Source organism: Danio aesculapii, chromosome 22 (assembly GCF_903798145.1).
Source record: "Danio aesculapii chromosome 22, fDanAes4.1, whole genome shotgun sequence".
Taxonomy (NCBI): Eukaryota; Metazoa; Chordata; class Actinopteri; order Cypriniformes; family Danionidae; genus Danio; species Danio aesculapii.
Window position 1 is genome coordinate 12,397,083 of NC_079456.1, and position 23,799 is coordinate 12,420,881.

Below are 23,799 nucleotides of genomic sequence, written 5' to 3' on the forward strand. Positions count from 1 at the left end.
GTAAAAAAAAATAGTGGTGAAAAATTGATTTGAGAAAATTGAGATTTTCAAAATGCATCACCATTCTCTCTTGAATTGATTCTGAGCTTAGTGTTTGACAGCAGATGGCGCTGTATGCTTTACAAACAGCCATACTCTGCTTGCAACCAATTTCTTACAAATATCATTTGAATCAATAATAATCATTAATAAAGTTAGGAAAAGTTTGAGTGAATTACAAGAGCAGTCATAGAAAGCTTTGCGTCCATTAATTTTGTGATATTAAAGCCAACATATATGACTTAGTCGATGCACAAGCAACATCTAGAGTGACATCTGCTGATAAAAACTAGTCTAGAGCACCGTCTGTTGTTAAAAACTATTCTAAAGTGGCATCAGCTGTTAAAAACTAGTCTAGAACACTGTCTGCTGTTAAAAATTAGCCTAGAGCGCTGTCTACTGTTAAAAACTAGCCTAGAGCGCCCTCTGCTGTTTAAAAGATATTTTAGAGTGCTATCTGCTGTTAAAAACTAGCCTAGAGGACTGTCTACTGTTAAAAACTAGCCTAGAGCACTGTCTGCTGTTAAAAACTAGCCTAGAGGACTGTCTACTGTTAAAAACTAGCCTTGAGTATGTGTGCTGTTAAAAACTGGCCCAGAGCGCCATCTGTTGTTAAAAACTAGCCCAGAGCGCCATCTGTTGTTAAAAACTAGCCCAGAGTGCCGTCTGCTGTTAAAAACTAGCCTAGAGCGCCATCTGCTGTTAAAAACTAGCCTAGAGCGCCGTCTGCTGTTAAAAACTAGCCTAGAGCTGCAGTCTGCTGTTAAAAACTAGCCTAGAGCGCCATCTGCTGTTAAAAACTAGCCTAGAGCTGCAGTCTGCTGTTAAAAACTAGCCTAGAGCTGCAGTCTGCTGTTAAAAACTAGCATAGAGCGCCATCTGCTGTAAAAAAACTAACCTAGAGCTGCAGTCTGCTTTTAAAAACTAACCTAGAGCGCCGTCTGCTGTTAAAAACTAGCCTAGAGCTACAGTCTGCTGTTAAAAACTAGCCTAGAGCTACAGTCTGCTGTTAAAAACTAACCTAGAGCTGCAGTCTGCTGTTAAAAACTAGCATAGAGTGCCGTCTGCTGTTAAAAACTAGCCTAGAGCGCCATCTGCTGTTAAAATCTAGCCTAGAGCACCATTTGCGGTTCACAAATTCAGCAGAAAATAGCAAAGCATTTTGAAAATCTCAGAATTAAAGCAGAATCGATTCTTTAAACGATTTTTCATCACAACTCTACTATTAAAATGCAATAAATCTCTTACACTAGCAGGAATCAAGTGTGAGAAACAATAAAACTTAAACCAGTTTTACCTTAAAGCTGGTAAGCTCCTGTTTGGTGAATCCATGACTGTGGATAATCTTCATCTGTTTGACCAGAGTGCTTTTTCCACCTTCTGCAGCACCTACAACAACAACAATAGTTTGTGCAAAATAAAATGAGTCATTTAGTTTTCATTCATTCCTTCATTCATTCATTTTCTTTTCGGCTTAGTCCCTTTATTAATCGGGGTCGCCACAGCGGAATGAACCGCCAATTTAGTTTTCACATTTAATTAAATAAACATATTTTAAGTGACAGTTTTCATAGATTACCCCAAGATACTTCAGGGTTTCATTAACTAAAAGCTGAACTTCCATCTAATGAATGGAAAAACAGGCAGTGTTACGCTCTTTTATTAAAAATATAATATTAAATGATAAAAATAATAACAATATTAAAATGTTTTAAGCTTGAATATCATTTAGCATGACTTTAATAGCCAAAAATAAAACAACAATAAATAATTTACCACAGATTTTGAATGAAATGTGAGGTACTTATTGTTTGCGTAGATGTGAAGTGCTCCAGCTCCGATATTTTATAGCTGGATAGCAGTTTTACAAACTTAACAATTAGCTTTTCTTTCATCTACTTTTTAACACCCAGTCTTTGAATATTTTTTTTTAAACCAAAGCTCTTAAAATGTAGGTTACCCAGACAGCATTTGACAAGTGATTGCCAGTTAATGAGCGTGAATTGTGAAAGTAATAAAATGGAACTGAAAAAACTGTAACAACAGACTTTTGATGAATAGAAACTACACCATAGTTTTGTAAAGCTGCATTGGAAGGATAATTTTTGTGAAAAGCACTATACAAATAATCAAATAAATATACAAATAAATTAAATAATTTATACTACAGTTTTTATACTACAGTGGGTTGCAGCTGGAAGGGCATCCACTGCGTAAAACATATGCTGGATAAATTGGCGGTTCATTCTGCTGTGGTGACCACGGATTAATAAAGGGACTTAGCCGAAAAGAAAATGAATGAATTTATACTGCAGTACAGCAATACAGTATTTATTAATTCCTACAGTATTTATTAGTTTATCAGCTCACTGTGGTTAATACTACAGTATTACAAAGCGTTGTAAATAGTAAACTATAGAGATAATACACTTTACGGTTTAATAACACTACAGTATTTACTATAAATTACTATAGGAACCCAAAATACATTTATACATCTTTAACATATCTCCAAAGCGACCAATGTATCCATGTTATTTTAACTCAAAGCTACGGGAAAATGAAGTTTATGCTGTTCTCACCCAGCAAGAGGATCTTCACCACGTTCAACTCCCTCTTGGCGTACTCGTACAGGTCTCTGTCTATCTGCGAGCTGTGGATCTTCGCCTTCTTGTCCTCCTCTGTTGTCACCTCTGAGCCCAAACACAGACCCATTTCCAGAGCTCATGTCTTTCCAGAAGAGCTAAAGGTCCAGAAGGAATCCCCAAATCACGGACGAGGTGCGTTTAAAGTCGCGTAAAAACATCCCGGAGCGTCGCGCGCTTCAACAAAGTCACCGGTTAATAACGCGGACAAAAAATGACAACAAACTCTGGCACGAGTGTTTTTTTATTTTATTTAGGATATTTCTCACCTTAACTCTTGGTGTTGTGGAATGAATGGAGGAAAGAGGGAAAAAAAGTTTCAAATTCGACAGTTCCCGGTTAGTTCCGTCAGATTCGTATAAACAGCGAGATCGTATATGCCGTGACAGAAGACGCAGAAAACTGTTTAAACCCCCCACGACACGACTTTACCTGTTCATGGTAGCGATATGTAGGGCAAGTTAATATAAACGGTGAATATCGGCTGCTCGGAGGCTCTTTTTGGGGGTGTCCCCTTTCTTTAGGAAGGAAGTGACGTGATGTTTGTGGAACTTTGTCACCTGAGAGGGGTTTTGTTTTCGCTGTGCTGAAGGTATGTGCACAATAAAATGTTGTTAAATGATGTCAAATTGAGATGTTGTCCAATAACATTGAGCTTTAAAAAAAGCAAAAACAAAAGCACACAATAATAAATCACTAAAATAATAATAATAAAAGAAAAAAAAAATCATTAAAAGCATTTAAATACATACAATGCAAAGTACCTGAATACAATAAAAACATCAAATAAACTGTTGTTTTTGTAACATACAAAACAGAAAATAGAATTAAATATTTTACATAGAATTTAAATGAGAAAGAAAAAATTTACATCAAATTAAATCAAAACAAACTTTTTAAATATTAGAGAATTTGTTGTAAATGTTGTAAACTTTTGTTGTTACAAACAACAAAAAGGTCAAATAAAATGACAATAAAATATACAATAAAGTAACTAAATAAAATAAAGACAAATAAAAGTAAAAAACGTTTTATAAATAAATTTAATCAAGTACCAAATAAAAAGTAAAAATGCAATAAAGTAGAATCAGCTGAAATAATAAAAACTAATTATGCAATATATCAAAAATAATGGACAGAAACTAAACACAATTAAATGCTTTTACAAATCTAAATAAATGTGAACATAAAAAAATTATAAATTCAGATGAAATGAAACCAAACAAATAAATTATTTGTAAAATAAAGTACCTAACAATAAAATAAAAATGCAATAACTGTAGTTAAATTAAGTACAAGCCAAAATATATGAAGTAATGGAATATTATCAAGTGAAGCAAAGCAAAATTGAAAAAATAAAACTAAATATAAATAAAACAAAATATAGTAAAATATTAAATCAATCAAATTTTAAATAAAAATATTAGTATCAATAATATATAATGGTCTAGTATAAATTACTATGTTAAATACAATTAATATGAAGATTAAAATATTTTAATATTTAATTTAAATATTACATCAATTTAAATATTTTCAATAAAACTTTAACATTTTTTAATTAATTTAAATTATATATGCTACAGCAAAATTAAAATAATTTAATCCAAATTAAACTTGATATGAAGTATCAATATAAATATTTCCAATAAAACTTTGTTTATTATTAAATGTACTACTATAGCTAGCAATATAAATCAATGAGTTTTAAATTTATATTTATTTTATTATATAAAAACACTATTCTATATATAAAATGTTGATTTTAAAACAAGTACAAATACATAATACACAAAACAAATACATAAATAACACCCAAAGCAAGCTTTTTTGATAGTTTTATTGTGTAAACTGCAAATTAATTTGCAATTAGTTGACGTGTTGTGATGAATTAATTAAATTAAAGATTGTCTGAGAGCGTTTCGCGTCTAACAGTACATTCAGTATTGGTCACTCAACATTTTTCTGCAACGTACAGACATTAAATTAGTGTTTTTTTCCACAGCAATTCACCCAAAACGCACAGAAGATGTTCAAAACAAACAAACAAACAAAACAAAAAATAAGCGTCAAGGTGCTTCGATGGTCTTTAAAGTCAAAAACAAGATAAAACTGCATTCAAATGGGATAAAAGCTCAGGGAGAAAAAGCAGTTTTAAAATTCTGACTCATGTGGCTTGTTAAAATGAATGTTGATGTGATGTTCGATTTGTGGTTAAGGTTGTGGATCAGTAAGATCAATATATCTAATAATCACCTGATGTCAAAGACTTGCGATCATAAATATTACAGGTGAGAAAGAGAAAATTAAAGCGGTAAAAGACTGTAAAAATGCCAGATGTGTGACTCTAGACTTTTGTTTTTAAATAACACTCATATCAAATTTACAGTTTAACTACAGGAAAACGCAGCACCACTAGAGTTATATATACTCAGGTTAAAATCTGTTAAACATACAGAATTATGCCACATTTTACCACAAAATCAGGTTAAATGTCATTAACTTTTTGCATTTTGACATAATTGAGAAAAAAGTCTATACAGTTTTATACAATTATATACATACATTAAAGTTCTAGATTCTTAGAGTCCTTCAGTTCTGCTATGCAAAGATTCTGAAGAGTACTCCAGATCTTGACAGTACATTTTGTAAGTTCTCCAAGTACTTTAGATTCTCTGTTCATGTTCTCCAAGTTCTAGATTCTCAAGCGTTCTCAAAGCACTTCAGATGCTCTGTTCATGTTTTGCAAGTTCTAGATTCTCAAGCGTTCTCAAAGCACTTCAGATGCTCTGTTCATGTTTTCCAAGTTCTAGATTCTCAAGAGTTCTCCAATTCAATACAGTACATTTTATAAGTTCCCCAAGTACTTCAGGTTTACTATTCATGTTCTGCAAGTTCTAGATTCTCAAGAGTTCTCCAGTTCTAGAGAGTACATTTAGCAAATTCTTCAAGTATCTAAGATTCTGTTCATGTTCTCCAAGTTCTAGATTCTCAAGAGTTCTCAAATTCTAGACAGTACATTTAGTAAGCTCTCCAAGTACTTCAAGTTCTATGTTCATGTTCTCCAATTCTAGACAGTACATTTTTTAAGTTGTCCAAGTACTTCAGGTTCTATGTTCATGTTCTCAGAGTTCTAGATTCTCAAGAGTTCTCCAATTCTACACAGAACAATTTGTAAGTACTCTCAGAGTACTTCAGGTTCTTTGATTATGTTCTTCAAGTTCTATATTCTCAAGAGTTCTCCAGTTCTAGAGACTACATTTTGTAAGTTCTCCAAGTATTTCAGGTTCTATGTTCAGTTCAAAATTCTCAGAGATCTCTAGGTTGTAAGTTCTTCAGGTTCAGTGTTAATGTTTCCCAAGTTCTAAATCCTCAGATTTCTCTGATTCTAGATTATAAATTCTGCAAGTTAATTGGGTTCTATGTTCATGTTGTCGAAGTTTGAAATCCTTAGAGTTCTCTAGTTCTAGATCATAAGTTCTCCTTGCACTATGATCATGTTTTCCAAGTTCTAAATGCTCAGATTTCTCTGCTTCTAGATTATAAGTTCTGCAAGTTAAGTGGGTTCTATGTTCATGTACTCAAAGTTCTAAATTCTCAGAGTTCTCAAGTTCCACTTTGTAAGATCCTTGGGTTTTGTTTTCTAAGTCCTGAATTCTCAGAGTTCTGTGGTTCTAGATTGCAAGTTTTTCAGGTTCTATTTTTATGTTTCTAAATTCCCAGAGATCTCAGGTTGTAGTCTGCAGGTTCTGTAAATTTTCAGGGTTTTTTATCTTCCCTAACTTTTAAAAGCTCTAGACTGCTAATTTACATAATAAAGTAAACATCACAATAAAATAAAAGTTAAACATTCATTATACTTTACAGTAATTCGAATATTAGTTTAAATTTGATCAAGATGCAAAAAAGTTAATAGTTCTAAAAGGGCCAGTGTATTTAAGCACTACTCTTTTGATTTTGGGGTAAAATGTGGCCTGAATGACACCACAAGGCTCACCCTCACTAGTGAGATTAACCTCACTAGTATGATCGGATACGATCAGAGTCGATGTGAATTTTTCCTTCGGTAAGCATATAAGCAGCTGGAATAAATTTTTTTTCAAAAATGGTTAAAAATGACACAATCTTCCCATAAACTTCATAAATTATGTAAAAGCATTTGCTTAATGTGTTCCTCCCATCCAGAGAGAAAGTTTTCAACCCATTAAATAGGTGCCATAAAATCTATCTGCACACAACAAAGTGCATTTTCTTCAAACAAGAGTCGTATGATTTAAAACAAGTCCTTGTCCTCCTCTTTTTTTAAATACCTAACTGTTCATTACTGAATGTATTTTTCAATGAGTCCAGGGGTGAATTTGTTCTACAACGAAACCGATTAGTTTGGTTTGGTTAATTCTTCGCAAGAGCTGCCTCACTTTTCACAGAATCATCTTTACGCTTCAAAGCCTGGAGAACAGCCATTTCTTTTGCTTCCTTCTTCTGATTCCTGGCTTCAAACTGCAACCTATGGTACAAAAAGAAACCATTGCATATTTTCGTAAATATTAACATTTTTGCTCTTATTATCCTACAAACCTGTTCTCAATGATTCTCTGCACAATGTCGTCAGTGGTCAGATTGTTGCCGCTGTCCAGGATGCGGAAAATGCCTCTTTTCTTTGGCTCCTTTAAAGTGGGGAAATTTTATTTTATTCATAGACTAGAAAAGCATTCGAAGATCCATTTGAGAAGATTTTACTCACAGCATAAGGGTCTGTTCCGTCTGCATCAGAAAACACATTGGTTTTCCCATGACACACCAGATCCACCTACAAAAAAAGGTAAATGATACGTGTATGGTTTTGAGAACCGGAGAAATTATCAGGTAATTATCTGATACTTTTGCTCTTTTATAATAAAGTTTTAAAAAGTGCCAAGAAGTTGTCCAAGCTCAAAAGGTTCTCCAGTTCTATAGCTTAATTTTCCTAAGGTTTTCTGTTCCTGATTTTTTTGTAGTACTTTCTTAAAAGGTACTAAATTTGTTTGAGATTGTTTATAGTTTCCTCATTCTCTGACTTTTCTCTGAAGGTTCTCAGGGTTCTCTGTGTTCACAGATATCCAGCTGTAGTTTGCCAAGTTCTTTAAGTTCATGTTCTTTAAGTTCTATAGTATTGTTTTCCAAGTTCTGTCAGTTCTTTAAGTTCTACGTTCATGTTCTCAGTTTAAAGCTATTTAAAGTTTAAAAGTTCTAGTTTCTCAAGAGTTCTTCCGTTCTGTAGTTGTAGTTTGCTTTAAGTTTGGTCTACGTTCATATTCTGTTCTAAAAATATTCAGTTCTAGATCTTAATCTTTTCCAGTTCTAATATGCCAAATCCTGTGCTATCTTTAGATTCTTTGTTCATATACTATAATATCCTAAAGTTCTAAATCCTCAGTTCTTTAGCTCTACAGTACTTGTTTTTGAGGTTTTGTAGGTTCTCCAGGATCTACATTCATTTTTTCAGAGTTCAAAGTTCTAGATTCTTAAAATTCCTTAGTTCTTCATATTTGGTTCTGAAAGTTCTAGATTTTTAACTTTCTCCGGTTCTAATCTGCCAAGTTCTGTGCTATCTTCATGTTGTATGTTCTAAATTCTCATAGTTTACTAGCTCTACAGTACTTGTTTTCCAAGTTCTGTAAGCTCTTCAGTCTGTATGTTCATGTTCTTTAAGTTCTAGATTTCCACAGTTTACAATACCGTTTTCTAAGTTCTGTAGGTTCTTTGGGTTCCACATTCATGTTCTCAGTTTAAAGTTCTTTTTTAAGTTCTAGATCTTAACCTTCTCCAGTTCTAATCTGCCAACTTCTGTGCTTCCTTTAGGTTCTAGGTTCATATTCTAGAATATCCAAAAGTTCTAAACCCTCACATTTCTCTAGCTCTACAGTACTCACAGTTTAAAATAATTGTTAGATTCTTAAATTTCCTTAGTTCGTCATGTTCTGTACTAAAATTTCTACATTCTGAACCTTCTCCTGTTGTAATTTGCTCAAGTTCTGTGCATTATTTGGGTTCAATGTTTATGTTCTTAGAGTTTTAAATGTTCCAGATTCTCAGAGTTCTTTAATAAAGCTGTAGTTTGCTTTAATTTCATTCTACATTCATATTCTGTTCAAAAAGATCTAAATTCTTAGCCTTCTCCAGTTCTAATATGTTCAAGGTCTGTGATTTCTTCAGGTTCTATGTTCATATTCTCTAAAAGTTCTCGTTATACAGTTCTACTTTGCCGTTTTAGATGTTCTTCAGTTTCTATGTTTATATACTATAAATTTCAAAAGTTCTAAATCCTCACAGTTCTCAAGCTCTATGGTGTGTGCTTTTCTGAAGTTCTGTAGGATCTTTTGGTTCAGTGTTCATGTTCTCAGAGTTTAAAACATTCTAGATTCTCAGCATTCTTCACTTCTATTGCTGTAGTTTGCTATCATTTCATTCTACATTCATATTCTGTTCTAAAAGTTCTAGATTCTTTACTTTCCAATTTGCTGTTCTTCAAGTTATATGTTCATATTTTCCACAACCTAAAAGTTCTAAATTCTCAAGTTCTACAGTTTGCCAAGTTCTAAAAGTTCTATTTTCATGTTTCTGTTTTCTAAATGTTTTAGGTGTGCCCCATTCTGCAGTTCTAGTTTTTGTAAGATCTCCATATTCCACTTTCGTGTTCTATACATTCTTAATGTTTCATGTGCTCAACATTCAGTTCTAGTTTGCAGTTCTTGATTCAATGTTCACATTCTCCAAATTATAAAAGTTGTGGATGCTAAGAGTTTAAAACTGATTTAAAGCAGGCATCAAAAATATTTAGATGTAGAGAAAGAAAGTTGGATATAATTTTAGGGCTTCTGAAATACTAAAACATTTTAATATATAATATGGTTACCAATACATTGTTCATCCTTTGTCTTTTTTCCACCATCTTCACTGCAAAAACATCCTAAGTACTCTGTTGGGCCCTGTGAAGTTAAACTATAATGTATGATTGAACTCTCCGTAACTGTCTGAGCGTTTCCTTTTAAAGAGGCGAGCAGTAAATCTCTAGATTGTTCCCTAGAGAACAACAATGCAGAGTTGCTGAAATAGTGGTCTGTCACTAAACCCTGAGTCTGGCTGCTCTCCCAGAGCTCCACACAACACACACACACAGCTTTATGCCTCAACAACGCACTGTGTGTGCCACACAAACCTCGTTCTTTTCAGATTCAAAGCCTCTCATTGTGTTATTGTGTCTAGAAGGCGCTTACATGACAACCAGTTTCTTATTCCCTATAGTGAATGAACAATGTAAAGCAGAACCAGTACTGTACCTTAAAGTGATCCAGAAGGTCTTTTTCGACTGCGTACGGAGCCCCAATGACAACCTCAGACACATACTGAAGACAAAAGAAAAAAAAAATAGTCAAAACTTAATTTAACTATTATTAAATATATAATCTGGCTTGCTTGGTTTGGGACTTGTTGACCTACACATTGATGGATTTGCTCTTCAGTGTTTGGATTTTCAGCAGTGAAAATTAAACTACACTGAACTGAACTCTGAAAACTGGACTGACACCATTTCAGTTTACAAGAACTTCTATGTTAAGTTGCTTTGACACAATCTACATTGTAAAAGCGCTATAGACATTAGCATGAAGCTCTATAGAAAAAGATGAGTTGTACTTTACTGTCTTTTTTCAGGAAATTTGTCTTGGGTTCAAAGAGTACATTTGACTCAGTACACATACAAAAAAAGACAACAAGTAACATTTGCCAACATCAATGAGATTTAAAAGATCTTCAGGGTAATTTACCATTTAAAATACCAATGGACACTGCTATAAATGATTTCTTGTAATGATTACTTTTACACAAAGGAACTCTGTATCTCTTCCCCAATGGCAGTACTTCATACATTGGAAATAAAACGCGATTTGGGTCATTTGCAATTACTTGTGCATTACTAAAAACCAACAACACATATTTTGACAGAAGTGATGTATACTCTCTTACTAAAGTTCTAAATTTCTCTATCTTGATTATACAGAGTATCTGGTATAACATGGAGTCTGTAGCTTTTCAGTTTTCCAAGCTCATAATGTTCTCAAGTTCCAAGTTGTCCGGCAGCTAGCGCTCTGCTACTCTCACATGGTCGCCCACTGAAGCTAAGCAGGGCTGCGCCCGTTCAGTACCTGGATGGGAGACCACATGGGAAAGCTAGGTCATTAAAATCCCAAGATGTCCTTCGAAAATTTGCCTACTGGCCTCTGTCCATCATGGCCTCCTAACCATCCCCATATTATAATTGGCTTCATTACATTGTCTCCTCTTCATCAATCAGCTGGTGTGTGGTCTAGGGCAATATGGCTGCCGTCACGTCATCCAGGTTGATGCTACACACTGGTGGTGGATGAGGAGATTCCCCCCAATGTGTAAAGCTCTTTGAGTGTCCAGAAAAGCACTATATAAATGTAAGGAATTATTATAACTTTTATTATTATTACTACTATTATTATAAGTTCTTCAGGCTCCGTGTTCTAAAAGCTCCAACTTTTCCAACTGCAGGTTCTCCAAATTCCCTTTGTCCTCCAAGTTGTATTATCCTAAAGTTCCAAATTGAAATGCTTGAAATTATCTTTTTTACTTGGTTGCACTGGTGTTCCAGCCTGATCTCACGAGAACATGTAACTATTTTATACTAACTACTTTAATTTGTAAGAGTTCAATCCTACGAAAATGTATGAATTTAAGAGGAGGCGTGGCACCGAACCCCAACCGTCACCGGGGGAAAAGCAAATCATACAAAATTGTACGAATGAGATCGTCCGATTCCAAATGAATTAGCCACTAAAGGTCTTTGTACACTGAAGTCTGAAATATTCGTATGCGTTTTTTTCCTATCCATATGCGCAAAAATTTGTCATGTAAACAAACCTCGCACACTGCGTCCGCCGCGTATTTATTATTCAATTTTTAAAAAACGCAAAACATTTTGGTCAGTTTAAGCTGTGATACTTTGTTCTTCTCTCTTCTCCAAAGTAGAAAGAGAAAAGAGGAATAGACTACATATTGTGTTCATTTTATACTAGCCCTGATAGAAAAGAAGGAGAGATCTCCTCATCGAAGAGCAGTGCTACGATTTTCCCAAAATGCAAAGTTTATTTCAGGAAATCAGTGCAAATGTGATACATTGCTTGTGATACTTCACACATTCACGTATGTAAACAAATCCTGAACCGACACTAGCAGTACCTATAGACATTATAATAGATGGTGGGCGCGTTGACGTGTTGAAGCAACGGACCGAAAGCAGACCATGCTTTCTAATATGTCTATGAGCAGTAAGTCAAATGTATGGACACACACACAAACACACAAACAGACAGACACCGAGCAGCAGCAGGGGAGAGGTGTGCCAGTCACTGAATCCGGCATATATGGGTTCTCAGCTGCCCACCACATTCTGACTTATATTATGCACCATGTTTGTCATGAAGTTTTCTGTGGCTCAAGTAACGGCATTTTGTATTTTGCTTGTTCGCTTGTAAGGTGGCTCTGAACTGTCAAAACACCTCTCAAAGTGCTGTTTCAGATGCGAAAAACAAACTAAATCAAAACCGGTTAGAATTGTTTTATGACAGACGAAAGTTTCAGAGGCAGTGTGTCAATACGACTCACACAACATGAGGTCGAATTAGTTTTTTAATGTGTGAAAATTACAGATGAAAATTTCGGATTCAGTGTGTAATATCCCTAAATCAAAAAGTTACGAATTGCCGTGAGATAGCATAGGGTGCTCCCAACTTTAAAAAAAAAGTAGGTGCACCAGCAAAAATTTAGGAGCACCACTGCAAATTGTATGTTAACAAATTTATTACACAAATCAGGACTAACAAAAACCAGCAACAACAATCTAACTAATGCTGCGATGACTTATTGACATCTGCGCAACAATTCCAAAATGAAGGTCCAATATTTATAATAATGATGATAATTTTTTTCTGCTATTAAAAGTCCAACTGGGCCGACATGGTGAGTAGCGATGTCGCCTCACAGCAAGAAGGTCGCTGGTTCGAGCCTCGGCTGGGTCAGTTGGCATTTCTGTGTGGAGTTTGCATGTTCTCCCCATGTGAGCGTGGGTTTCCTCCAGGTGCTCCGGTTTCCCCTACAGTCCAAACACATGCGCTATAGGTGAATTCGTGAAGCTAAATTGTCCATAGTGTCTGTGTGTGAATGACAGTGTATGGGTGTTTTTCAGTGATGGGTTGCAGCTGGAAGGGCATCCGCTGCGTAGAACATATGCTGAAAAAGTTGGCGGTTCATTCCGCTGTGGCGACCCCTGATTAATAAAGGGACTAAGCCGAAAAGAAAATGAAAGTATGAAAAAGTCTGTTACATTATGAAAACTACAAATATGGTCACACTATAACCATTATTTGCCCTCTCCGAAATGCTCCCAAATATATTATAGGATCGCATAGATATTCACATATGATTCAATTTTCAAGCCATGAATAGTCAGTTCTAAATCTTCTAATAGCACTGAAATCAATTGAGTTTTAAAATCCTGAAGCTGTTCATCAGAAAGGCATGCACGTGTGGTTTTCATAGACATCCCAGTGTGAGGGAGGTTTGCAGTTCCTCTGCATGTTTCTGATACCGAAAGCTCAATGTGGGTTCTGTCTGAACGTGACGTTATGCTTTAGGTATGTGCCTGATCTGTGAGAGAGTGTGCGCTGTGGCTTGGAGAAGCTCAAAGTATGAGATTTTTAATAGGCTTGGAGTTAAATTAACTTGTGATGTCTGTTATCTTGACCTTCAGATGTTTCATAATGCTATCCTCCTTTTTTTTCTTTAAATATCCCTCCCTCCCTCCGAACACAGCAACCCATTGTTTTTAAGCAAGAACGCCAGGAATACAAAAGCAACTTATAAATCTATGCAACATAATAAAACATGATTGGAGGAGACAGTAAATTATGCACAACCCAAAGAACTGACTGGAGGAGGTGGTGATTTATGTTAAACACTTAGAAAAGATTGGAGGAGACGGTCATTTATGTCAAGTAACAATAAAGTCGATGGTAAGCCATTTATGCAGAACACAAATGATTGGTGGAGGTGGTAAATTATGCACTTACTCTGCAAGCGAGCACACTCAAGGTTCTCTCGTGAATATTCATGATGGGGTAGTTTTTCCCTTTGTAGCGGTTCACTTCCTACAAAACAGTGACACAGACACAATCTAAAATCGAAACAGCACATCAATGCACATTTTTTATTTTTGTAAAAGTGTTTCACTCAGCTTTACTAATCTATAAATCTATAACGTGTACAATATTTAGCCTTTTAAGGAGCTTACTCAAGTTCCCCGAGGCCACGAAGTTCAAAAACTGTGTAAAACAGGTCCATGTGTCGTCATGCCATGGTTGTTGACTTTGAACTCACTTTTAATGGTTCACATGAGTTTTTTTTGTCCAATCAGGAGTTTAATGATCATTTAAACAGCTTGTTATGGCAAATTTGCTCTGAGCACAATGCCCTTCTGAGCACAATGTTGGTGGAGTCAGCAAAATGTGTGCGTGTGTGCATGTAAATGTGGTTTTTGTGCACACAAAATTGCATGATGACATGGATATAACCTAGCTGTAATATATGAATGTGGTTTAGGAGCACATGTGTCCTTGTAACACAAAGATGCTTGAAAAAAAAATCTAACTTAACAAGGTACGGGGTAGGGTTGGGCTAAGGCCAGTGCTTAATTTGTGAATTGCAAGGTCTCAGAACAGATCAAGGTAACAGATCCGGCATGTTACTGGAGGACTGAGAGGCGTCGTGAACAAAAGTGTAGGGCGGGGAGAGGGGTGTTGAAGGTGTATGGCGGAGGGGTGTTGCGGACGAAAGTGAAGAGTGTTCCGGCACAAATTAAGCCCTGGGTAAGGCCATATAATAATAATAATAATAATAATAATAATAATAATAATAATAATAATAATAATAATAATAATACTAGGTTATTACAGTATAAAACACATTATGCCTATGGACAGTCCTTTTAAACCATAAATACAAGTATGTGTGTCTGTTAGGAAACACACCTGGTCAAAGTGCAGTCCGACGATGACGTAAGGTTTCTCTGCTTGTTTGTGAACCGTCTCAAGGAAATCCACATGACCGATGTCTTTATGGGTAAAACAGTCAAGGCCAAAACACACAACCAGTACTCATCACTTTCGTCATTTCCCACCTGAATTTCTTGTGTCTTTCCAAGCTTTTTGGATTTCTTCAGAGGCATTCAGGCTTTCAAAAAAGGATACGGAAGAGGTCGAACGCTCCGGCCACATATATGATGGTGTCTCCTGGCTGCGGCTCTTTTCCTGAGGCGAACTGGATGATCTTCTGAGACGTCTGCAGGAACTGAGAGACGCCGGTCCATGGGCTGTGTCCTTTAGGACCCTGAGGAGAAATGTTAAATGTAAATGTTTTGTACTTCTGGAAATGCCAAAAGGTCGAATGATCAATACGCCACATATAAATATTAAATATAAAGTCATGTACAGAATGGTGGATTAAAAGAGCAGGTTCAATCTGTAATATGAGACAACGTACTATTAAAATGAAAGTAATACCGTATTTTAACCACAAGGATGTCAAAGTGTTTATTTTATTCTCAATTATGTTAGAATTCATTCACAATAATTAATATTATTCACTAAGTACATTCGAAGGTGAATTTTTGCTCTCATTTACTCATTAAATGAAACTCAATCAGTTTTGTTTGCATTCTGCTTGTATGTTTTACAAGTCAACCCTGACCTCTTGTGGTCACTGTGTATGAGGGCAGGTTACAATATTTGAATGATAAAAATAGTATGATATTAAAATGAATATCAGATCAACTCACCTTCCCAAAATTATCCGTGTGCACTTGATAGGCTGCGTTGTCCTGAAAAGGTGTGTAGATTACGCATTAGAAACTGAATTTCAAGAATAAATCAACTGAATCAATAAATGCTAGTGTTCTCACAATGTTACTGTGGTGCGCTTTTGTTAACAGGAGCATTCGACCAACTAGGTCTGTCGTAGACACTCCCTGTGTGCGTTTGCATTCCCTGTTGACCAAAAAAAAAAAAAAAAAAAAAAAAAAGAATTGAGCAGTTGTTACACTCGCCACTGGGTGATTATCTAGTGGTGTGCCACAGATGTATGTACGAGGCCTGTTAAACTTTACCTGTATCGGCCTGTTCTCTTCACCTCATCGTATGTATCCTTCCCATCCACGGTCAATGTGATGTCATCTAACAGAATAAAAGACATTATTTCAGACTCAATTCAAAATATTATTTCAGACTGGTGTGCACATTTTAGATTATTTACTGATTACGAAAAACTCAATTACGCATAATGTTTACTTCTACTTCCACAACAGTGTACAGCACTTTTAAAAGATATTAAAGCAATCACTATAAACATTTATAAATGCTACATATTAAAGGTCTAATGAAATTAAATGTTTTTTAGATGTTAGTATCAGTATTTTAGACTTCAATGGTATCTATCTAAGCTAGTGCGGTACAAAATAATAACACAATTTGCGTTTAGAAGATATAAAACAGATATAAACATGCTGATAGTTTGTCATTTCCGCCTAAATGGAACAACATTTTTTTTCACGTCCCCTTTATACTTATCAAGATTTCTCATCTAATCTTGACCAATCAGATGCCCCCCCCCCCCCCCTCTTCCCTTAAGACACTTCTAATTCGATGCGCTTGAGCTCAACCACTCTGACTAGCAGAGCAGTTATAAAACAAAACACTATTGGGTGTTTTTTAAAAAGGGAAGGAGCTACTCTGTCCCACCCTCTCTTCGTCTTCGTTCATTAGTTGAGAATACGTCAAACACAGAATAAAAATGCACATTTTAAGCCCTTCATGGGACCTTTAATAAAGTAATGTTATGGTAAAACTAACATATATTTACACACAGTTGCAATTGAGTTACTATGACTGCCCCGGTATATGTAAACAAGAACCTCACCTATATATATATATATATATATATATATATATATATATATATATATATATATATATATATATATATATATATATATATATATATATATATATATATATATATATATATATATATATATGAAAATATAAAATGTGAAAATATAAGTTTGCGTACTCCTGGTTGGAGAAAAACGAGCTTACACAGTGGCTGAAAAAGTCGCTGAAAACAACTGTGTAGTTTATTCTTTCAACTTTGTTTCTTGCGAGCTTATCCGAGTTCTGTTGCTTGGTTGTGCTGCATTGATTTATTTAACTACAACTGTTTATTGACAACTGTTTATTAAGTTAAAGGTTTGATACTGATTAGAAATTGAAGTGGCAATGAGGTCTTAAAAGGGTTTTAAAAAGTCTTAAAAAGGTATTGAAAGTACCTTTGGGATTCCTGCTTACACCCTGTATATGCAAAAATGTTCAATCCTAATTAATTTCAATCAACAGAATTTATATATATAACTCTTAAAGGAACAGTAACAAAAACTGGTGGTCAATTATAAGAAAGTGAATGAAAATAATTACAAACTAACTAAATAATGACTATTTTGGTGCAAAATAAATGTTAATCGATGAAATGTTTAATCAAAACATCATTTACAAACATACACAGCTCTTAAAGGAACAGGAACAAAAACAGGCTATCAATAAGGGTTACAAATATGACTCAATTATGACCATAATGATGCAAAATAAGCAGACTTCAATAAAAAAATAATCCTTAAAAGTGTCAAATATGGCACCTTCTAAAATATTCAAATGACTTCACTCACAGATTTGACAGGCTTTGTAAAAATTAAAGAAGATGAAACTGATTATGAAACACTAAAATATGACCATTTTTGAGTAATTTATTTTTGTATTTGAATAATAACCACTTTTTAACACTAAAACTAACACTTATAGTAACTTCATTGACTGAGATTACAATAAAACTAAATTATTTAAGCCGTAAGACTTGTCATAACTCCAGTAACACTCCAACGGGTGCCCTATAAAGGGTTAAAGATATTACATTAACATTAGTGCAGCGCATTTGGCAGCAGCGACTTTCCTTGCACTCAAGAGGCACATTATTATCAGTTCTTGCCTTTCCTGGAACTCAAAACCCATGACCTTGCAGTTCGCCGTGCTAGGCCGACTGAGCTACAGAGTTACAGACGGCTACTGATACTGATACTCACCTCCGTGCACGCAGAAATCGCAGTTGTACTTGTCCAGCGTCTCCAGCGTAGTAACATACGGCGCCCCTTCCACGATCTCATCCACCCACTTTATGGCCCGTATCATTTTATAACGCTCTGCCTGTGTGAAGACTGGAGGACCCTTGTGCTTGGCTATTTCCTCTGAAGGTGAAAGACAATGTCTCATTAGATACTATTACAGCATTAGAGTGATTCAGGTGAAGAAATATGAAGTGTGAAGCTTACCGTCTGTGTGAACACCTACTACCAGATAATCTCCCATTGCCTTGGCCTGGCGTAACTGGTTTGAGTGGCCATAATGCACCATGTCATAGCTGCAGAGACAAATGTGGAAATTAATATAGCCGAAGACAGGGTTTAAGTATTATTTCATATACCGTAAACCTGTGAACATCTAATTGAAGCAGTGTTTATTATTAGAACTACACCAGCCTTAAACACTATTTTTCTGCCTGGCTGAATTGCTGGAATGTTCCACACACTGAAGTGTAATGGCTTTTACTCTTGGAATCTTTGGTAAGCCGCTTTGACACAATCCACATTGTAAAAGTGCTATAGAAATAAAGATGAACTGAATTGAATAAGTGAAGAAGAGATGAAGATTTCAGTTCATTTACCTTAGAAAAACAGTGTGCAAGGTGTTCTCCTGCATAAGGTCACTGAATTTCATTAATTTCTGCCTTTTTTATCTTATAATTATAAGCATTTAGGCATATTTGGCCTTGCTCATTTCGTAAATATAGCTGTACAAATGCTAAAGTGCTAAACACTGCTTTTGTTTCATTTTAATTAGTGTTGGGAAAAGATTAATCATGATTAATTGTATCCATAATAAAAAAATATATAATTATGATAATATATATATATATATATATATGTGTGTGTGTGTGCATGATGTGTGTGTATGATGTATATATATATATATATATATATATATATATATATATATATAGAGAGAGAGAGAGAGAGAGAGAGAGAGAGAGAGAGAGAGAGAGAGAGAGAGAGAGAGAGAGAGAGAGAGAGAGAGAGAGAGAGAGAGAGAGAGAGAGAGAGAGAGAGAGAGAGAGAGAGAGAGAGAGAGAGACATACATACAGCGGGGAAAATAAATATTGAACACATCACCATTTTTTTCATAAAAACATATTTCTAAAGGTACTGTTGACTTGAAGCTTTCCACAGATGTTAGTAAAAACCAAACAAATCCATAAATGCAAAGAATAAATACATAATAAAATTAAATGATGCAGAGAAAAAAAGTATTGAACACATGAAGAAAGAGAGGTGTAGAAAGGCAGGGAAAGCCCAGACAGCAGCTGAAATCTCTCAATAGTTCTTCAGCAACACTCTGCCCTTTCTCATTGTAAATTAAAATTCGCAGCTTCAGTCTAACATTTACATTATCAGGATGAAGAAGATGAAACCAGGGTGGACATTTCAGCAAGACAATGATTCAAAACACAGCCAAGGAAACTCTCAAATGCTTTCAGAGAAAGAAAATCAAGCTGTAGAATGGCCCAGTCAATCACCTGACCTGAATCCAATATAAAATACAAATTAAAGATCAGATTTGACAGACGAGACCCACAGAACCATCAAGATTTTTACACTTTATTGAAAACTCACACCTGAGCAATTCATGTGACTTCAATCTCCATATGAGAGGAGTCTTTAAGCTGTCATCACCAAAAAAAGTTTTAAATAAATTTCAGTAGTTCAGGACTTTCTCCTTGTGTCATTTCATTGGTCTCACACATAACTAATTTTTCAGATTTTTTGTTTTGTTTTGATGTTTGTGTTGTTTGGGTTTTTACCAAAATCTGGTTCAATTCCATGTCAACAGCTCCTTTAGAAACAGTATTCCCAGGAAAAAACATGACATGTTCAATACTTATTTCTCTCTGCTGTATATATGTATTTCTTAGGAAAAAAAACATACAAAACTTGTTTGCATATATATTTACATTTATATATAATTTGTATCATATACACAATCAAACATAAAAACAAAACTATTTTCACAAATATATGCATGCATGTGTGTATTTATATATACACAGTATGACTGAACACACATAAATTATGCCAAAACAAACTTTTATTTTGGATGCGATTAATCCCTAATCATCTTTTCACAGCACTAGTATTAACGAAACAACAAGACAAAGTGAAATGAAAATGAAAGAAAACAAGAGTTACTAGCTCAAAAAAGTTGATTCCATTTTTGATAAAAATTGTTTGTCGTTTTTGAGATTTGCTCAGATATGTATATATTTTGTAGGTTATGATGCAGTGTTTTTGTGCTTGTTTGGATACTTGTTCATAAGTGTATCATTATTTTGTTTAAAATAAAATAAAATTACAGTTCGGTCTCATCTAGAATTTGCATAGAGTACTGCGCAGATATGCGTTGTGTATCATTTTTTTTGTTTAAAATATAGTAAAAAATATATATAAATAAATAAATAAAATGATGGTTTGGTCTGTTTAATAATTGTGAGACAGAATGAAGACCTTTAAACACTTACAATTACACCACGCACCTAGAAATCTAAACACAGTATTAATAAAAAGTCAACAAAACATGACCTACATTCAAAGACAGCGGCTGTGCAGATGATAAAAGGCATAACTGCATATATAACAGCTAAACAAAAGACTGTGGTAACTAGAGCCCAGGTGTGTTATCTAACCACAACCAGCCCTTTCCCCTAGTAATATCATTAGCCAGGCCGGCGGGATTACATGAGGACATAATCTCAAATTCCATCTCCCATGATCCTCTGCCGGACAGCACACTTCACACGATGGGTTATTTATAAAGTCAGTTTCATTTCATCAATCATACAGGAACGCTGAGGTGCTTTGAACGAACTGGAGGAATGAAAATATAGATATCATCTTTACATTTTAAGTGTGTCATTTCGAAGCCTCTACTGCGGCCAAATTAATTTTAACTATAATGTATCCTGTTTTTTGTTTTGTTTTGTTTTTTGAGTAAAAATAATGGCACTTGTATATTTTGATCTTGATATCCAGAAAATGACATTCAGTGTAACAATAGTTTGTATATTAGTTATATTTATTTGTTTATATATTTGTTTATTATTTATAACACCTTAAAAAATCTTGTCAGGCATATCTGGTATTAAATGATATTATTTACATATTAAAAGTCTCTATTAATGGATCACAGTGCACAACCCAAAGAGCTACTAAGTTACACCATATTGTCAACTATATATTTTTAAAATAAATATAATAATAATTTGCATAAATCACACATTTTTTTATATATATTTTAACAATATGTCCAAATAATCATGCTGAATAACAAAAGAACATTTTTCTCGTATATATTTTGACATTTTAATTTTATTTTTGATTTCAAACATTAAAGACTGCCCTTTGCTTACATTTAAAACTTTTTCAATTTATGTAAATATATATTTTTTTTATTTAGATGCAGACACCAAAATGCATTTGAATCATTTGCATGATATGAATAATTCATTAGCGCAGGCATGAGAAACAGGTAATGTGACTTTTATAATTCCAAACTGTAAAAGTTCTCAGCAATCACAAGACACAAACAACTTTGAACCTGCACTGCAGATTTTTTTACATTTTATTATTAATTTTAGTAGCATTTCTATACTCACGTAGTGTTTGGGGAAGAAATAAACTGCTTTTTCATTTGGATATAATAGCATTTTAGTCATTTATTGTAGTAATTTTGTAGTTATTAGTTTTATTTTAACTTCATTTTAAAGATTAAACAATTATTAAAATGAATAAATACCTAACAATTAAATAAGAAAAGTTTTATTCATTTTAATCATTGTTTTTTTATTTATTAGTATTTATTTTAATTGTACCGTTTCGATATACATTTTTGTCAACATAATAATAACAATCCTTATTTTATATCCTTATCCTTTAATCCTTAGCTTGGCTGTAAAATTTACATCTCAAAGCATTTGACAAAAAATAAAACTGCACAAAGTAATTACTATTTTTATTATAAAGTTAATCATCAATTTACACAAAAAAAAATCTTGTTTGTATAAACTATTTATTTAAGATGAACAGAAGCAACATAACTAATTAGATTGTTTGGGACAACTTAATTGTTTTATTTTCAATCCACTTAAATTTGAATCGAATTGTGTTGGGAAAACATGAATGAATTGTGTTGAACCCTGCAATTTTTAGCAGTGTATTAATTTATAAAATGTGCAGTTGATAACATATTTATTAGGTATAGACCATTTTGAGGAATGTAAACAAAAACAATGGTCCCAACGCTTCCACGAATACAAAAAGAGACTCATATTGATAAATAACATCATGATAGCTGCTTTAACATGAAGTTATGATTGAATTGTCTCTTACAGTTAGGAAATAGTTTGATAACAAGCAGCAGGAAATGTTCATGGGCCAATGACATGACCACATTGAAATGGCCTATAGTTTTGTGCAAAATATTAATAATTGTTTTGGTCTAAAAAAAAAAAAAAGCCTGATGATGGCATTTTAAAAAAACAAAGAAAAAAACAATTTTGTAACTTGGGAGTGTTTTTACACACACACACTCAAAACTGAAAAGAATAACGAATGTTTTCACTTGTTGTGACTGAAAAATCTGGGTCATTTAACCAAATATTGATTTCTAAACTCCTCTGAACTTTGAACAGCACAGTTGAACAAATAAAGATACCAATTCCAACAATATTTAGCACAATATTACCATGTTTTTACCATGAATACCATAGTATACTTCAAAATACCATTAATACTAGTAATCACTCAATGATAGGCTCCGTACTGTGGTAATACCATGTCAAACTGTAAGTGTACCATGTTGCAGATAAAGCACTTTTTGTAGTTATATGTCAGACTGACATGACATGACATGACAAAATAAACATGGTACTTCTTCGTAACACAGTACAGTACCATAATAAAATACACATCAAATCTCAAGTACATTTATGTACAGTAATAGATATTTGGGGATGGAAATGTACATTTACCTCAATAAAACCATGTTTTTTTTTGACATGTTTACCATTGTAAACGTTCATAAAACGTTTAAATATACTATATTAAATGTCAAGCACCACGGCATCCAACTATGGCACCACTTTACTGTGGTACGTCCACAGTGTTCATACACGTTTACTATAGTAATACCCTGGTATTCTTAAGTGAAATTCAATAACAAGCAATACTGTAATCGCTAAATATCCTGGTATAAAACGGTGAAATACATTTTAATCTACCAGAGTATGTAATACTGTAACTGTACCATGGTACAGATAACCTGCACCGTTATAATACTTCATAGACTGCCGCAGCACGAAAAACATGGTATTTCTCAGTAAACACCGTACGATATAGCATGGTAAAACTCACATTCTAAAGTAAAACCGTTTCAGTGTATATTTTGTTCAACTATATGATAATAAAACCCATTTTTCCTCAAACCCAGAGATGAATTTTCGCATATCGTATCTTCGCATGACAGTGACGTCACTCACCAGCCGTCACACCACACCCGGATCACCCGCTTCCTCTTCTCGGGGCTGTGGGTCGAGGAGCTCGGCTGTGCTCGGTCCTCCTGCTCTACCGCATGGCTTCCGTTCCTGATCATCTTTTTGAAGCCTATGAAGTCCCCGGAGAGGTGTTATAAGCGGTAGTAATTGTCCGTGCGGATATGAATGACCGGCGAAGTCTCTACGCCCTTCCAGACGCCCCGAGAGTGTGCGCAACGTAGATGATGCGACGCGCAACGGATACGCCCCCTCACGACACCCCGCCCCCCTACTCTCAGGAAGTGACGCCAGATT

At 34.4% G+C, this 23,799-nt stretch overlaps 2 protein-coding genes across 2 annotated transcripts in view; both read right to left on the reverse strand.

Moving 5' to 3' along the window:
* The window catches only part of gnav1 (guanine nucleotide binding protein (G protein) alpha v1), a 48,200-nt gene extending 44,939 nt beyond the window's left edge, over window positions 1–3,261 (reverse strand). The window contains exons 1-2 of the mRNA XM_056448560.1: window positions 2,622–3,261; window positions 1,337–1,428 (exon numbers count right to left, since the gene is read on the reverse strand). Of these exons, the coding sequence (XP_056304535.1) occupies window positions 1,337–1,428; window positions 2,622–2,754 (225 nt within the window). The 5' untranslated portion in view covers window positions 2,755–3,261. The remainder of the gene's footprint in view (window positions 1–1,336; window positions 1,429–2,621) is intronic.
* A 1,248-nt stretch (window positions 3,262–4,509) lies between these two features.
* Window positions 4,510–23,753, reverse strand: pcyt2 (phosphate cytidylyltransferase 2, ethanolamine). Its single transcript, XM_056447770.1, has 13 exons — window positions 23,491–23,753; window positions 18,175–18,263; window positions 17,929–18,090; window positions 15,907–15,973; window positions 15,703–15,787; window positions 15,580–15,621; window positions 14,993–15,131; window positions 14,774–14,856; window positions 13,817–13,894; window positions 10,004–10,069; window positions 7,429–7,494; window positions 7,263–7,351; window positions 4,510–7,191 (listed from the first exon to the last, which is right to left on the reverse strand). The coding sequence occupies exons 1-13, from the start codon at window positions 23,601–23,603 to the stop codon at window positions 7,077–7,079; spliced, it is 1,194 nt and encodes a 397-aa protein (XP_056303745.1). The 5' UTR covers window positions 23,604–23,753; the 3' UTR covers window positions 4,510–7,076.
* Window positions 23,754–23,799: the final 46 nt, after the last annotated feature.

What these genes read in the sequence shown, in the direction of transcription:
- pcyt2 (XM_056447770.1), bottom strand. Translation starts at nt 23,603, where the DNA reads ATGATCAGGAACGGAAGCCATGCGGTAGAGCAGGAGGACCGAGCACAG. An exon ending in CGGGTGTGGTGTGACGGCTG is followed by an intron (nt 18,264 to 23,490) that starts GTGAGTGACGTC and finishes TTGTCTCTGCAG; the next exon opens with CTATGACATGGTGCATTATG. An exon ending in CGGAGCGTTCGACCTCTTCC is followed by an intron (nt 14,857 to 14,992) that starts GTATCCTTTTTT and finishes TTACCCATAAAG; the next exon opens with ACATCGGTCATGTGGATTTC.